This window comes from Pungitius pungitius, chromosome 7 (assembly GCF_949316345.1).
Source record: "Pungitius pungitius chromosome 7, fPunPun2.1, whole genome shotgun sequence".
In the NCBI taxonomy this organism is placed as follows: domain Eukaryota; kingdom Metazoa; phylum Chordata; class Actinopteri; order Perciformes; family Gasterosteidae; genus Pungitius; species Pungitius pungitius.
The window spans coordinates 14,072,425-14,089,976 of NC_084906.1; the positions used below are offsets into that span (position 1 = coordinate 14,072,425).

The 17,552-nt window shown below is 40.7% G+C and overlaps 1 protein-coding gene across 2 annotated transcripts; it reads left to right on the forward strand.

The window, feature by feature from the left end:
• Window positions 1–10,100: 10,100 nt before the first annotated feature.
• Window positions 10,101–17,304, forward strand: LOC119216190 (profilin-2-like). 2 transcript variants are annotated; one of them, XM_037468695.2, is made up of 3 exons: window positions 10,101–10,420; window positions 12,835–13,027; window positions 15,262–15,631. In XM_037468695.2, exons 1-3 carry the CDS (start codon window positions 10,292–10,294, stop codon window positions 15,357–15,359), a joined length of 420 nt encoding a protein of 139 aa, XP_037324592.1. In that variant the 5' UTR covers window positions 10,101–10,291; the 3' UTR covers window positions 15,360–15,631. The 2 variants fall into 2 exon arrangements, with proteins under 2 accessions (XP_037324592.1, XP_037324590.1); XM_037468693.2 differs by lacking the exon at window positions 15,262–15,631 and adding an exon at window positions 15,638–17,304 and having other exon boundaries at window positions 10,104–10,420.
• The last annotated feature ends 248 nt before the right edge of the window (window positions 17,305–17,552 follow it).

The window sequence follows — 17,552 nt, forward strand, 5'->3', positions numbered from 1 at the left end:
CCAAAGGAGTAGTAAAAGACACATTCACATTCAATCATCAAACGGAACACACTCCTATCCTCCAGATTTAATTCCGAATCTTGTATAAATGACATCATTAGAGGCCAATGTAAATAACGTAGATGTTAAAAATGTTCTTTAGAAACAACTTTGTTTTTTGAGAAACAGTCTAGTCCCACCCCATATATCTGTTTTGAGTGTACTGTACATTCCTTCAACCCAATTTATTCAGTGGACATCTTGCGTTGAAATGGATGAAACGAAATTAGCTATAACAATATAATTTTGTTTTCTATCAGAGAAACCCTCAATAAGTAAAACTGAGGCCCGTACAGCAACATACACACTAAAAATCGACAGAAGTTACCTATGTTGGAAACAGTTTAGGAGGCTGTGGCCTGTAAAACACCTCCTTTTTAATTTGAATTGTAATGCATCCTTAAGACACTGCTTTGAGAATTTAAAAATCCACACCTGTATTTATAATGTAGGACTCCGATGGCGCATGAGTAACTTGAGTGGCTTGTGTATTATTCTTTTAAATAACACTTTTAGTCCTTAAAGTAACATGTTTACCTTATTCCCCCTACACTATATTAATTACTTCATTCCCAGACGGTGACTCGTTGTCACAAGATCAACAGAGATGTTTGAGTGCAGTCAATTCCGATCAAGAAGTTGTTTTTGAGTTAATTGACGTCTTCAAAAAAGACATGCTGGTGGCACATGGGGTTTAATACCATGTGATCTCACAGTACGTGCTTACAGTTAATATGCCATCCATTCTTTGACTCTCATGGCAAACCTCATCTCTCAAGGTCATCTTCTCATTCTGTCAACTGTCTTTATCTATCGCATTCTAATTGCTCTTAAAAAATGTAAACAGAAATATGAACGAAAATATAAACGGCATGCAATGGCAATGCTACTAACTCGACTCAATCAACGGAGAGAAGCCGAAAACAGTTTTACCATATTATATGATTGATACAACTGACTAATCATTGAATTAAGATTGCATCATTTCCGCTTGCCGGCTCACAAGGTCTGTCTGATGAAAACAATTTCATGCAGTCCTCAGATAAGAAAGAAAACAACTCAATCTAGATGTGGTTGGACACATTTAAAAAAAACACAATATGTTTTTGTTTTCCGGTTGCAAGGGGTGGAAAAACAAATAAAGTGTCAAGAGATATCAGTCTGTCTAAAAAAGAACCACAGATTGCAAAAGCGACTGAACTAAGACAGGCTTTAAATGAGCACTGAACATTACTTCTTACTCCTCTTTCATGGACCTGAATTTAACTCCTTCTGAAAACAATGTTGCAACATCGGCTCCGACGAGCGCTATAAACGTAGACACCTTTCTTTAGTAGCGGGCTGTGCGTGGGCTTTCCCCGGCCCCCGGCCAACGTGTTTGTGTAGCTGGATGTGTTTATTTGCTCTGGTCTGAGGGCAAAGACTAACGGGCTGTGCTGCGGCGCGTCACAGTCCAGCACGCTGGGGTCCACTTTCAGTGGACCGCCGCAGAAACAAGACAGGCGTTGTACCGCTGTATTTTTGGGGCCAGCGGTCACTGTCAGCAGCCCAACCTGGGAGACCTCTGGCCTTTAGCAGAGCAGCGTGGGGCCTGGGAGTGCACATTCAACACACAGACTGGGCAAACAGATTTCAGCCCTTGCTAAAAAAAAAAAATTAAATTAAAAAGGGGGGGGGGGGGGGTTCCCCAGAGAAAAGGGGACAAGGGCTTGGTTCAGGGCGACTTGACCAGCCTGAAACTGAAGAATGAAATATTACATTACATTGCTTTCCATTTACAATAAATATGCAGGCTTGTTAGTTTCTACCAGAGCTCTTTTCTTCCCTGTGTCTGATTGCCAATAACAATGAGTGTTAAATAAAGTTATGTTACTGCTGTGTGTGTTTCAGGGTGGAACTTAAACAACTTTTCTTCCACATAAGCCTCCTATTAGCTCCAAATATTCATGACTCACAGAACAGGCTTTAAGTCAAAGTCCGGTGTAGTTTTGGAGATTGATGGGCGTGTTTTTTCTGTTCAGCCATGAATGTTCCTCCTGTTGTTTTTCACTACCTCGTGAATTCTTTCAGAATAAGCCTATTGGGGATCCGTGGTTCAGTTATTACACAACATCCTGAGATGACATAATACTGGATGTGGGTGACGTACAGTAATGTGCATAATGTCCGTCTGTATGGTACACCGGGGAAGAAAGACCCTCCAAAGACACAGACAGGGCAATATTTTGATGCTGTAGCAACTTCTTTTCACACTTATGTAATGTTTTTACAGCCCGGCTGAAAGGCTGCCACATGAACGAGAAACCAGATGACTGTAAAATTGATAAATAATTAAATGTATTAAACAAATGTTATATAATAATATTTGATAATCAAAAGTTGATAATCAGTGCATGTGTCGAAATTACTGAAACAAACAAAGCAGCAGCTGTGTGTTGAAACCCTCAAGGGATCTGGTGAGGGCAACAATAACATTGCTGTAAAATCAGGATGTGTTTAAATTCTTTAATCCCCCCCAAATCACAAGCTACCAAAAAAAAAAAACAGGAGTACAAAGTTCATTGTTTTGGGGTCTTACAGAAGCACAAGGAATAATGCCTGTTACCCTGAAAACAGGGGATGAGGTGAAACATTCTTGGTGGAAGAGATTTTCAATGAAACACGTTTTGATCCTTTGATTCGTCATATATTTATATCCTCCAAATAAAGCATTTTGCCTAAAAAAATAACTTTCTTCAGATAATTCGGGTGTTTGTGTGTGTGTGTGTGTGTGTGTGACAGAGAAAAAGAAACAATGGAAACAAAAAAGTTTTTGAAGAGCCCCACTTTTAACCGTAAGCGTATATTTACACAGGAATGTGTGCCGAGGAGAACTCAAAAATCCACTTGAACTGGTTATTTTCAGAATTTCTGTCATTTGCTTGTTGAAACCACGCAACGTGATGCAGGTGCCTTGACAGGGGGCGATTATAAAGAGGCATTTGTGAGTAAAACTAGAAATTAGGTTTTAAGTGATTCACTCACACACTGATGGTTATCATTATAATCCAGCAGAATATTTTGCTGGTCTTGTTTTGACAGAAAGGGCTTGCACTTCTGAATGTTGCTATCGGATAGTAAGCTAAATATATGGGTTAGTAAGTTAAGAAATAAAGTTAAACTTAAAATAAAAATAAAGATAAAGTGCACCAGCTCCAGTCCATTTTATGTCATCAAAAGATATTAATTCAAGCTCAGTCACGGTGAGTCATCTCTGTGCCCAGAAAACAGTCATGAAGTTGCAATCACTCATTCATTATCTTTTGTGTTGTCTGAGGTATGAAGTAATCTAATTCAACACTGGAAGCTGTGTCACATGACTTGAATCATTTGTTTATGTAACATGGGGAGAACATGCAAACTGCACACCGGGATTCGAACCCTCTCTTGCTGTGAGGCAACAGCACTAACTCAACATCCAGATGTCACTGTTGACTATTTGACTCTTGGGGACTCTATGTTTAACACACTAATTACTGTTTTGCTGCTTTCTATCATCATTATTATCTGAAGATGTTTAACCTCCTGGCTTTGAACATTACTAATTTGAATGCAAGTCTATAGCTGTATGAATCGGTGGAGCTATTTAAAGAGTAAGTTTTGTCATGACCGTCATTTATCGGTTTTGCCCAGTACCGCTTCACAATTGCTTCCATTAAAAACATCAAAGGGGAGTTTTTGGGAGCTCTAGACTGAACGGCCTTTGATTATGAAAGTTGTTGCTTTAAAGCTGTCTCTTGTGAGCAGTTCAATCGCTGAAGAGCACTTTTAGGGGGAAAATGCTTCCCCTAACTAATTATGAAAACACAAAAACAAATGTTTTTTTTTCATCCATTCTTGCTTTTGTATAGAGCATCTATACATGTCTAACATACAAATAGCATTCTGAAAAGTCATCCTAATTTTTGTAGAAGTAGCTGGAAAATCCAGAAAAAAACTGAAAGGTTTGAAATGTTATTTTTGCCAGAGTGGATCTGATATTTTGGGCGAAATGAATACATCTTGAAATACTCCGTGGGTTTCGTAACATGTCTGTTCATACAGAAAGGCCGGGCACTGACTCTGTAGCTAATTTGGGTTATTCTGGGAAATTTGTCCACTTATGAAGATAATGCAGTCCCATTTTTATCAGTTTGTTGTCCCGTACCACTGCGTACCAATTTGGCCTAACATTATTACGTTATCAAAGGTCTGGAAAAGGACAACATTTGCCACATAGAGTTGTGTTGTCTGATTAGTCCAGGACAATTAAACAGTGAAAAGTATCGTCATGTACCGATCACAAGAAGCAACAGGTGACGCTCATGAGGGCAAGGCACTCATCAGACAACACAAGAGGAGAGGACTTTCAAAATTAACAGGAAAGACACTTCCCCACGACAGAATCCCTCGGACCATAATATACTTTAAACAAGCAGAATGTGCTTATTTACTCAAAACTTAGAGGTAAATCTACAGAAGCCCAAGGTTGTAATTATGAGGTCATGTGATTTGTCAAGTAAAATTCCATCACAATGACTCCATTTGCATAAGCAGTTCAAGTCAGTGCATCTGTCTTTTCACATAAACGTAGTTAAGAGGAGTGGCATCATGTTTCTCATTCTAAACTGCTCTTCAGTGACACGGTAAATCTATTAATTACTGGCTTATGAGGAATCCTTATTATCTGACCATTGGCATTTTCTTTTGTTTGTTTTTCCACCTAACCGGAGAAGGATTATTTGTGTTTCCTGATGAGTGGCTCTTGTGCACCATCTGTTTCACAACTGTGCTCATGACAAGTCAACAGTCTTGGCCACAAGGTGTCGTCACTGAGCAGTAAACAGTACTGCAGATACAATGTTTCTATCTATCTATCCATCCATCAAAATCAAACAATGCAAGGGGTATATTGTATTCATTGTTAAAAGTAAATTGTTGACTAGAAAATATTTAATATTCAATAAAAATAAGAAATATTTAAAAGTAGACAGTATTTAAAAAATAGATATACAGTATTTCAGCAGTTCAATAGTATTATTACTATAACACTAATTAAAATGATTGTTTTTATTCTTGTTCTTATGAGAATCCTACTTCTTAACCAATGTGAAGGTAGATACACAAACAAACACGCAAAGGGCTGCACACTCCAGCAGTACTTCCTATTTTTATCCATTTGATTTGCAAACGACATCCTAGTCTTCGATACCTGTGGATGGGTGTGAATGCACCTGTGGATGTTTCATGCGTGTACATATGGGTAGGTTTAGTGGTCGAAGGTTGAACTAGGTGTGGACCTGCACCTTTTAAAGGGGGTTCATTGTTGACACACAAAAGAACTGGGCCGCTTCACATTCATGCACTGTGACTGGGAACATTTGGTCATATGTTCACTAAACGTCTAATCAAATGAGCAGTAAAATAAACAAAACACACGCAAGTCAGTGGCAGCTCTCAATTGTAGTGTAACTTATCAGACCACAAAAAAGTCCATCCAGAGTGAGACTCACTTCATCCGTGTTCCCCCATGAATCATGACTATTCATTTGTTCACAACAGTGGGTCTTTATATCCAGTCTGTACATGATCATACCACACTACCCGAGTATGAAGGACTGGACAGTAGCTTGTCAATCTGAGGAACAAAACCTCTGCACTTACTGACAAAAAATCTATTTATAAAAAGCATAATGATGGTTCTTTACATTATTTTGGAGTTTAAAGTGAGTGAATAACAATAAAATCCGAGGAGGTTGTTTATCGTTTTTTATATTTGAACTGACCTTCTTTAAGCAAAAACAAAATGTGGGTGTTGGATGATCCACACACATTCCTCATGCATTTTTATGGTGAGAGTGAAAGAAAAAGGAGGTTTACAAACCAAAAAGGAACAGGAAACAATGAGATGGACAGTTTCATACCAGGGCAGATGAAAGAGCTTTTACAATACTTTTTTTTCAGCGTTTCTTAATACCAGCACATGTGTTGTGATGCGTTCACCAATTATGATGCAAACAAATCAGACAAAGGAGGAGATAATAGCTGTCTATTCAGAGTTTTTATTTTTATTGCAGTGTTGGTTTACGTAAGCTGACCTTGTTTGTCCGTGTTTGGTTACATGTCTTATGCGACAACAATGTGTGTGCGTTTACTTTTCAGAGTTCGTTTGCATGTGTTTGTGTATGTGTGTGTGGAGGGGGGGGGGGGGTGGGGGGAGGGGGGGAGGTGTACAAGCCTCTGAAAAGACTACTCCATTGTGTCGACTCACCTTTGATCTCCCATGTTGACCTTTTTTCACTGGGCAAAGGTTACTGACGCGAGGCCAGCCTGGCGTTGCGTGTTTTACCCCGAGTCGCTGCCAACGAGAGATATCTTATCAAATCATGAAGGTTTTTTTTTTTTCTCCCTTGTCCAGTCGAGTAATTGTCCATCATTAAAATCTCCTGAGGGGACTTGTGAAACAATGAAAAGTCATTCGTCAGAGCTTCTGCTTTCCAATGCAACCCAATGCAAAATGAGAGCGGTTGCATCCTTTCAGCCCTCCCCATCCTCTCACCTCCCAATCCTTGGCTACTATTGATTTGCGCTGCGTGTGACACACACGGAGCCTGCTGAGGAGAGAGGAGACATTTTCTAGTAAAACAGAGCAGAACACCGTCTTCCCCACCTGCTGCTGCTGCTGCTGAATATTTAAAGCCCTGCTGAGCCCCTCCAGAGAGGAATGACAGTGGAAAGCTTCGTAACTTTTAAATCCTGGTCACCCTGGCAACCTGTAAGAAAGACAAATGAGGAATTCCATTAGCTTTAACACCAATTTACAGCAGCATCACTGACCTTGTTTGGATGCGGTGAGTTCTGAGATGAGCGAACAAACTAATGACAAAGACAAATGTCCGTCACTTGTGTGATGTGATGTGAGTGATTTGGGCTTGAATACCAAGAAAGAGGACTTGAAAATCATTTTCATATAGCGATATGTCTCAGCACATCGTCCTTTGAGCGTCAGTCTGAGTTAAAAAAAAAAATAAGTCCACTTCTTCTGCCAGAACAAACTAGGCTCAAGCTACAATTGAGGTGAAACAGTTTCCGGAATTGAGCACAGACTTCACAGGAACAAGCAGAGCCTCCTGCCGAGTCATAAACCACGGCCCGCTGATAAGTTCCAACAAGGTCAGGCAGCTGAGGCTCTGACCTTTGAGCTCTTTTTTGTTGGTTGCTTTTCATATTGACCGAATACAAATAGGTTTACTCTATAACTTATTTCAGTGTCAACTTGTTGTGAAATATACACTTTCTTAGCTGTGAAGAGAAAAACAACCAGGGAGGAGGGCTTCACAAGCAGCTAGCGAAGGCCTCACATTGTCCTTTATACTGACACGGTTGTGTGTATCATAGTATTGTACTGTCAATTTCTAAAGAATCTCACCCAAAGAACCAAAAAAAACTTGGATCCATTTATTAAGATACCGTCTGTGTAGCCAAACCCTGATGTAGTCAGTACCTGACCTGTTGTTGTTCTCCAAAAAGTAAAAAAAAGTACGTAAAAAGACGAGCAACACTGTTGCACCAGGTGACATGTTCCTTCATGGGGTCAGCATGGGCATGTTTTTTCAATTTTAAAAGAATTAGGGCATTTTTGGCCTTTATTCAAGAGATCAAAGTGTAAAAATGGGGGAGGGAGACAAAGGATTATAACAAACATCATGAGCTGTAATCACTTGGGTAACAAGGTGCACATTTTGGGTCAATCCCACAGTCTGTGAACACTCAATAGAACTAGATTGATTGGCTAATCAAAAAAGTGTACCAACAACTCCTCTGTTTTCTCTCCACTATTCAAAGTGCGTAAAAGCAATGAGTTTATGTATACAAAATAATATGCTTGAGTTAAGAATTGTATGACTTAAGTGTAAAACCCTGAAAAGAGTAAACTATTTGTTTGCCTGACTGTTCACTGCTCTGAATGTACTCACTATATCAATCGTTTTTAACATAGAAAGACACACAGTTTATTGTACAGTACATAATGTATGCCATAAAAATAACTATCAACATATGAAAAAGCCTGCAGGCAAACCGAGGTATTGGAGCCTGCTGTCTATCTAGTTGTTATGATGTCACTACACAACGCCAATGGATGATACAAAAAAGACTGGCTCCTTTTATTGTACCTGCATGATTCATGCGCGGCCTGAATGATAGTATTTTGACAGAAGAAGTGGAAAACAGAGGTGCCCATGGAAACTGGCCATCCAATGAAAGAGTAGGATACGGGTGTGGCTACCGAGTCCTGCTCACTTCCTTCTGCCTCGTTAATTAATAACTTTTTTTTGCAATTCCCAGGGAGGGAGAGAAAGAATTCACTCGAACTATACACAGATAAAACTCTCACATGATGCAGGGCTTCAAAAAGACTGATAAAGGAAGCTGTGTGTGTGTGGTGCATGTCCATATCTAACAAGCATAACCTCTTCAGTGTGTCTGTGAAATATGAGCTGAGGACAGTGACGTTAATTCACTTCACTTCCGGTTGTGTAGTCTAACAGTTTCATTTATTTATATATTAGTCAAAATGTAAAAGATTGATTTGTTGTGCGTCATGATTTAGAGTCCGATTTGACTGAGCGTTGAAAGTCGCTGATTAATTCTCTCCTTTCACCCCCCAGCTGTTGCTGATTTGAACGAGGTGTGCTTTTGAACATCAATCAATAGAAGTGGCTCGCAGGTGTGAACTTTTGAAAGAAAAGTATCAAAAGTCCTTGATAAAACTCACTGTCAGCAATTCACAAAATAAGAGAAGTGATATACAAGATAAACTGTTGGCCTTATCAGCCTTTTTTTAAATTCAAATTCCTGCAGGGAATCTGTCTTTGTGTTCTGCACAGTTAGTGCGGCTAGATGAGAGAATGATTTATTTAAAGGATTCATTGATTCAAGTTTTAGCACTCGTTTCATGTCTCAATATAGTGACCATGTGATGTGCTGGATTCAATTGTGTTCCTTTTTTAAGCGAGCAGGCAAACGCAAAAATGCTCAACTAATTAAAGGTCAAAAATACAAAATATATTTTCTGTAAAAACAAGTTCTCTGAAAAAGTCCCAGAATTATTCATCAATGTATTGTAATTTGGTTTAGGACACACAATGATTACTCATTATGAAGATGTATACAGGAATAAAATGGAGGAAAACTCACAAAGAAAGGCTGAATGGAACCACACAACAGCCCTGCTGCTTAGTCTCTGGCAGACATTGTCAATTGAAAGCTATGCTTAAAATGTAAACATACACACATATATGGAAATCAGCTTCTCTCTCTAACACTGGTTAGGATAGAGGCCTCATAGTCTCCCACATTATGGCTCTATTTTAAGGAATATAAAATACTTCACTATCCTCTCCGAAATATAAGCTGAATATAAGCTGGAGACCTCTCATTGTCCTGAGATACTTGAGCCATAGTCTAAAACTGCTCATCAGCATAATGAGTCTATTACTCAATGTCTTGTGCTGCAATGAACCCATGGTCTTTTGAGGGACCAAAAGGACTGCTAAACGTGTATATGTGCACATCTGTCCAGTTTATTAAAGTGGCATAGCTTTTACACAAATCTTTAATCAAGAGCTGGACAAAACACATTGTGACATGAAGATATTGTAAATGTTCAGAAGCTTCATTGGTCATCACAAAATGAATGTGTATAAAACTAATATACCCAATCAATTGGGTATGTTGGTTTTCAAGATATCAATTTTAGAGATTTACATCAGCCTGAAACCATGACACAATTCTGATATACTGATTTCAATCTGTGAAAATGTGTATTTTGTCTGGTTCAGCCTCTTAAATAGTCTTAAAACAATTCAAACAATGAAAAGCTGTAATAAGTATTTCATGTAGTGGAGAAAGAAATAGGCTCTCTAGCGTTTTGCAACGGTGTATTCATCCGCCGAGCAATGTATTAAGCAACGAGGCAAGAGGGCGAATAACTACCTTAGCGGAGTGATTTAGTGAGGACTACACCCAAGCGCCTGTCTAAAAGCAGCGGCTTTTCTTCATTGCCTTCACCAGAAGAAAGCCGAGACGTGACGGAGTCGGAGGGTTCTGCTTGTTGGAGGCCCGCGAAACATCTGCTAGAAACAGCTTCGACACTGCTTCTTCGTCGCTCAAGAGACATCTGTGACCGAACTTGACTTTACTTCTTTTTCATCTTTGAACTAATCTCACAAACATGTCCTGGCAATCCTACGTGGACAGCCTGATGTCTGATGGCAACTGCCAGGACGCGGCCATTGTTGGGTACGCGGACGCCAAATACGTCTGGGCATCGTTTGCCGGCGGTACCTTTGCCAACATCACGGTTAGTATACTGTGTGTTTAGTATCTATGGTGACACGGGAGGAAAAATAATATTTTTCATGCCGGCGCGTTTGTCTGCATAGCCGGGCCTTGTTGAATGAGGGTGTGTGGTACACATGGTATCCGGTGGTCGCGCTGCCTTGGCACGAATGTACCTTCGCTTTTTGTATCTTGGTCTTAACAATTCCCGGTATGTGAACCGCATTCTGATGGTCTCAAGTCTACATCGTTTTGTTTATAGAAATCACCATCCGGAAACGGCCGCGAACTCCAGCTAGTTAGCTAACGTTAGCTTAAAGTAGCTGTGCGTGCTTGTGAAGCCGGTATGATGAGTTTAGCAGGTCGGACAAAGCAAGCCCCTCCCCAAACCAGAAGAGATCATGTCTTTTTTCGTGTTGCTTCAAAGTAACATCTTGCATAAATATGCGACACTATACCTGTGGTATTGCCAGGCATTACATTTACATTGTTAAACAAACTAAAGCTAAAACCGTGCCGGTCACTCCCGCTAGATGAGCGATGAGCTAACGCTAGCAGCTCTAAGTTAGCGGTGCTCACATGCGTTCAGTACGCGCTGGCGTGCTCGCTCTTTCTTGTTTTCACCCATTCGGCTTCTGTGACTCGCACAGTGCCGCTACCGCCCCTTATTTTCCAAGATGGCGGATACTCTGCTCATTCATTTTTTTTCATGGAAGTTAATCGCGGCATTTGGTCCTGGTTAGCATAGCAATGGGCCACACGTGTAGGCTGTAGTTCGGTTCCATTCGCTGCACGTCACCCGAATGGACTACAGCGAATCTAACGTAATCAATTTTCTTGGACGCTTTCTTTCGGGCCTCCATTTTGTCCGTTAAATAAAGGAATAGTCAATAATTCGAATATTTGTGTTTGCGCATACATTATAAATCACCGGATGAATTGCGTGTCCTTATAAGAAAGTGTTAATTTTACAATGACACCACATGCTGCAGACAAGTCATCGCTGCTGCCTTGGAGTGTAGCTCCGGGTAATAGCTCGAATAATTACATGAATTGACATTCGTTTTTCCTTCAGTACGTGACGAAAGCTAACTAGTATGAAGAAAGATCCTTCTCGCGACTTGCCTTAGCCAGTCTATTTTCCCAAGCCATCTGGTTAACCTAATAGACCGTAGCAATGCGGTAAGTGGAATGTGGCAATGTTGCTGTGCAGGTTTTATAGACCTGAACCATTTGGGGAGGAGGAGAATAATGAATTCCGGCGCCGGGCCCTTCCCCGCTGCTAGCCGCCATGCTAACATTGACGCTAACGTTGGCAGAAATCCCTTTTGAATTTGTTTTTCCTGAAGGATTTCCTGTGTGCCATGACTGTGCAGTTCTCAACTCCAAGGGGCGACGCCTTTTCGGCCTGATCGGTTCAAGTTGCATACCGGCTTTTGAAAAGTTTTGAAAACAATGCGGTCAAGTGTGTGTGTACATGCAAGCCAAACCGGTGGATTATATTTTATTTCTAGCTTACATATTATTGTATACGGTTTTTCAGCGTTATTTTCTTGGGAAGCTGTAGTAAGCCTTGCAGAGATTGCAGCACTTGCCAGCTATGATGTATTTGAGTCAGCTGTGTCTCTAAATGAACTAAAGGGCCAATTATCAGCAGGAAAGCCTCAGTACTTCCTAGCAAGACCAGCATGCCACGCTTAAAAAACATTAAGTTCACTGCTGCAAGTGTATGTATCAACATTCTACCACACCATGCTGATACATTTGGGTAGTTATTATTTAGAGGAGGCTTGATGATTAAACTTCTTCCACGGTCACGCCTGTACGTGTTGTCGTGGCCATTTCCTGAGGCAGTCTTATCCTGTTCTGCCCTCGGGTGTCCTTAATCCCAATCTAGTTAAACTCTTATTTGGACAATAGTTTATGTAGATGCATTTTTTTTCTTTTTGTAGCAACATTAGTTTATCCTATTAATAATTTATTAATTAATAAGCGATGTTTAGTAAATTTATATCATTCATACATTTGACTGCACATTTAGAAGCAGGTGCAGCATTGGAACATTTATGTCTAGATGACCAAAATTGCATGAATTAGTACTAAGACGTTGCGTTTCATTGTATTCTGCTACAATGTAAGAGTTCAGGGAAATTTGGGGATAAGCTTTCCTCAGATGTATTGATTATTTCTGGATCACATTTCTGTCTGCTGAATTTGAATGCAATGTATAAACCACGTTATTTTCCAAACTTGTTTTATTAAACCTTTAACTTTGGTTATTTTTATTTTTCAGCGGAGTTGTTTATCGTGTTTATCTGTTTTTGAGGTTAATGAAGGTAAAAGGCTGCCGTGGTTGTCTCTGTCCTTATTGATCAACATTTTGTAGTAGAGTTGTAACAAACTTGTGTTTTTCCATCCCCCCCCCCCTCCACCCAGCCTGAAGAAATTGACGTGTTAACAGGAAAGGACCGCATGGGATTCTTCACCACTGGGATAACCTTAGGCAATAAAAAGTGCTCTGTAATCAGAGACAGCATCCAAATTGATAACGACTGGACAATGGACATCCGGACAAAGAGTCAAGGAGGGGAGCCAACATACAACGTTTCTCTAGGCAAAGCCGGCAAAGGTGAGCCTCACATTCCAAGCCAGTCACAGTTCAGTAGTGCTGCAGTGACAGCGTAGTGTGCTTTGCCACTAGGTCTGCTACATTGATAAACTTGTCTTGTGCATGTGTGAATATGCCTTTCCTCAATATATGACAGCAGTGTTGAATGTATTTATTTAAATTCCTAGATGTTACCATTTTATTAACAGCAGTATTGCAGCTAAATCTGCAATACTAAACTATGGGGCAAGTTTGTATCGACTCGTGGTTAAGGGAAATTCCCTTTTTTAAACAAAAGTGTGCACTATGCTGATAGTATTGTATAATGAATAATCTGTAATACAATTTGGATGTTTGCATAAGGAAGTATAGATATCCCCTATTTGCGATCTATCTTGCAAACACGTATAGAGGGATTTAAAGTTTCTGTGCTACTGACCAAATTCTTAGTCCAGGTTTCCACAACTACGTAAAACCATTCAAAGTTCTCTAAAGCATTTTACCTCTGAGTTCAGAGCAAAGGTTACATAATACAGATGAAATTCGAAGATCTTTACAATTGAGGCTTAAACGTGAAGATGTCTATCGTAACGTTGACGTTCTGGACACTTGTCCACCAGAAGAGCAGTACAGCTCACATGCAAAGTGTACTCTGCATAGCTGAAATACTTACCATCATAGGTCACAACTCGCTGAGACTGGATTTGCTTTAAAAACATTCTTCAATCAAATTTTAAAATGATGGGCAATGCTTAATGTGAATTAAATTTTTTATATAATGTATTAACTTAATTTAAATCATCAAACATTTAATTTAAATCTACCACACAAACCTTGATTTGTACATATTTTATTTACAGCAGATAATCCTTTAATGTTCCTAGGTCTAAAAATGGATCGTTTTATAGGCACATGATTTTACTTGGCAACGATCAGTTCCTAAATTCTGACCCATTCTGTATGATGCAAAGAGGTCTGGCAAAGTCCCCTTTTTGTAGGGGCTTGCCTGAGTTGTATTCATGTCGCCCTTATGGGCCCCGATGCCCTGTCCTCACTTTGCCGAGACGCCACTGAAATGTTGAGGTGAGGCTCCAGCTGGTTTAAATTTTCCACACTGGGACAGGATTCCCTAAAAATCTGTCTTAACTGCATGCATCTTTCCTGGTCTTCTCTACCCTCGAGTATAACTGTTCCCCGACTCACACGCTTCTAGTCCAGGGAAAGAACTTTCTGGCCTGGCACAGCCATTACATGTATTGAGGAGAGGTAGCACCAGCATGCTGCTGTATCTGCATGTGTGCCACGTTCGGCATCCTGTAGGGCCTTTACTTTCCTACACTCTGCTGCTGGCACTGATCGCTTACAGGTGAAACTAAGACCAGTCTTAAGTGGCGTTCCAAAAGCGAAGGGCGCTTGAGTTGGTCAAACACACCTGAGCTATATCTGGTAGCTTGTCTAACAAAATGGACAAGAAGCGGACTTTTGGACTAGAGTAAGCTTAATTTACCTCCCAACCAGTGTGCAGCTGGTGGCTGAGACTTGCTGTATGTTGTTCCTCTGGCATTGCCATCTGCAGTTTCTGTATAAAAAGATTTGATTTGATTTAAAGGCATTACAATTTAACAAGTCAGATGGCTCTGGTACTGCTCTAGTGTAAATTTCAAATTTAAGGACTGAATACATTCATACGGTAGCGATTTCTTTGAAAATCAATGTTTTGCTTCAGATATTTTTAAATGATGGGAAGCAATCTTGTCCGTCTAAACGAGCCTTTGTGCCATGCAAACTAAATTAGTGGTTTTGCGCCAGCTCAATAATTTATAGCCTAAGCCCGGTGCCTAATTTATAGCATTAGCTCCCATATGAAACTTTGCTTCATATCAGAAGCTGGTAGCTGCTAGAATGCCGCTCAGCCGAGCCTCTGCTAGACGACTTGGTCACCACAGGTGTGCAGCCCAATCGAAGAGCTTTGCATGCGTCCTTTACATGTGTGCTCCCTCTGTACTCCTGTCTCCCCAGTCGTAACGTGTCATGTCTCGTTTCACCACCAGCAGCACTGATGGGAAAATGACTGTCTGGGTTCTTTTAAAACGTCCTTCAGACCAGAGCGCCGCTGTGCTGCCTGTGCGTTGTCCTGCTCTGTAGCAGTCTTGTCCGCCTGCTGCTTTCGGCCCTGTGCCCTTCCCTTTTCACTTTGTTTGTGTGTGTGATCTCTGCACTTCCTCTAAATGTCCCTTCTGTCTCTTTTCTTTCAGTCTTGGTCTTGGTAATGGGCAAAGAAGGGGTCCATGGAGGCGGATTGAATAAGAAGGCATATTCGATGGCAAAATACTTGAGGGATTCAGGATTCTAGTTTAGCTGTGGCTTATGTAGCGTAGTCAAGGGATGGGAGGGGGGGGCAGGGGGTGGGGGAACTACAAAAAGCAAAAAAATAAAATTGTGAAACAACATGAAACGAGTCATGTTTCCACCCAATCGGAGAGTTTCTAACAAAGCGCAATGTGTAGGCTCTGTTCTCAGCTATGTAGCACCACATCTAGCAGAGTGGCAATAAAAACAAAAGTGTTATTTTCCTGTCCTGCTGTCACATCACTGTTCATTTATTTTGTTTTTTCCTTTTGTGTACTCCAGCATTGGTTGTTGTCATGGGGAAGGAAGGTATCCATGGAGGGCAGCTCAACAAGAAAGCATTTACTATGGCTGATTACCTGAGGAAGTCCGGATACTAAAGCAGCCTCTACCAGCCACCTAACCGCTCACCCTTACCACCCTGTTGCATTTTACACTACTTCAGTCCTAGTTGCTAGTTAGTTTTTTTTTTTTTCCTTTTTTTTTAATTCTCCCCAGGCCTTCTCTCCTCCCCATTTGTCATCCTGTTCCTGTCTCCTTGGCACACTTGTGCTGTGTACTCCTAACCCCCTAAGCACTATAAGTTGATCCATAGCAAAGAGCATGTTGCTAACCGGATGTCATGACAAATCTGTCCAGCTCAACAAAAAAATCTGGCAAACAATAAAAACTTTACTATCAATGTGAAGTAGCTATTTCTTTCTTTTTCTGTCATGGTGCCCATTACTTAATCCCCCTCTAACCCCATCGTACACACTCCCTTTCCGAGCAGCCAACGAATTGAGCGGGAACCAGGTCAGTCATATCCACCCTGTGTGTGGGGGGGGGGGGCTGCTGCAAACATCGGCCCACTGTTTCCCCTCTCGCCCACCACTGTCCCCCCCTGCTCCACCCTTTCACACTCTCCTTTGCCAAAAAATGTTAAGTCCCTCCCCTTTCCCGGTTTCCCTATTATGTTAGCTCGACGCAGTCAACACTACAAACGTAGCCGCAGACTGCAGTTCAAACACTACGCATCAACCAACCAGTCCCCGAAGCCCTCCTTTCAGATCCTGTCCTGAATACATTTTATACAAGTGTGAGCGGGGGTCCAGATGCTGGTAGCCTCTCCTCCCAATGGACATTCCACAGTACCCATGGCTCAGGCAATTGATACAGCTTTTTTTGCCGGCTCCTGTAATGTAATTTTTTTTTTTTTTAAGGCTGCCATTTTTTTCTGATGGCATATTTCCCATCATATAACCACCTGGAGCATATCCAATTGGGATTTCTTTTTCTATTTTTTAAATAGGACCAAGTAGTCAAAGCTCGGGTGTTTATAAGATTGCTCTAAATCATGCAACGGATGACTTCACTTTTTGATTAAGGGAACGCTTGATGGTAACACCCCATGGTTTAAAAATGACTCTAGGGGAGGTAAGAGTGAGAGGACGTGAAGAAAATTGTCACTTTTTGGAGTTTAGAAAGACCGCATATGTACAAACCCAAGCTGTGTTAAACTACAAAACTGTGGAATAAATTGCCTTTTACTCTAGTCAGCTGAGGGTATCACATGGTCTGTCAGCGCTCAGTGCTGCTAACTAACGTCTAACTGACACGAGGTGGGATTGGTTGGGACAAAGACACTCATGGTTGTCTAGTTGAAGCTTCACTACAGAACCTGTGTATCCTGTGCCATAATGAGATGTGTTGTAAAGAAGGATTTTTACCCACTGTCCACGTTATTTCATTGGCTTTTTTCTCTTGCTTCAGCTCTACTGTTTAGGCCTTGTGGGATATGAGTACTCATTAAAAAAAAAAGTTTCAAGTCCTGTTTTATGTTCAGTTTTTTTTTTCTTCACCACTTTTTTCTATTTGCATCTTATTTCAAATGCATAAAACCAAGAAATGCCATAAATTGATTTATCACCTTGTTTAATGACAGATCAAATAAATTTATTCCAACCAGATGTATGTTTACTGTCTATTACTGAATCTTTAATTATATACATATGGGCGGGACTGAAGTCAGAGCAACCGTAAAATCTGAACCGGTTTTTCAGCCAATCAATCCTGCTTCAGGACATGCCTGTTCAGACACTCGACTCATGTAGGAGTTTCAATTTGCACCTGCTAATGAGCCATACTGACCAGATAATTGACTTGTGCACATGTTTAGAGCTAGACAGCTGGTACGTTAAGACTGAATAATTGGCTA

Coding starts and splice junctions, on each gene's coding strand:
- LOC119216190 (XM_037468695.2), top strand. CDS start 10,292: ATGTCCTGGCAATCCTACGTGGACAGCCTGATGTCTGATGGCAACTGC. Junction 10,421..12,834: donor GTACCTTTGCCAACATCACG/GTTAGTATACTG, acceptor CCCTCCACCCAG/CCTGAAGAAATTGACGTGTT. Junction 13,028..15,261: donor TCTAGGCAAAGCCGGCAAAG/GTGAGCCTCACA, acceptor CTTTTCTTTCAG/TCTTGGTCTTGGTAATGGGC.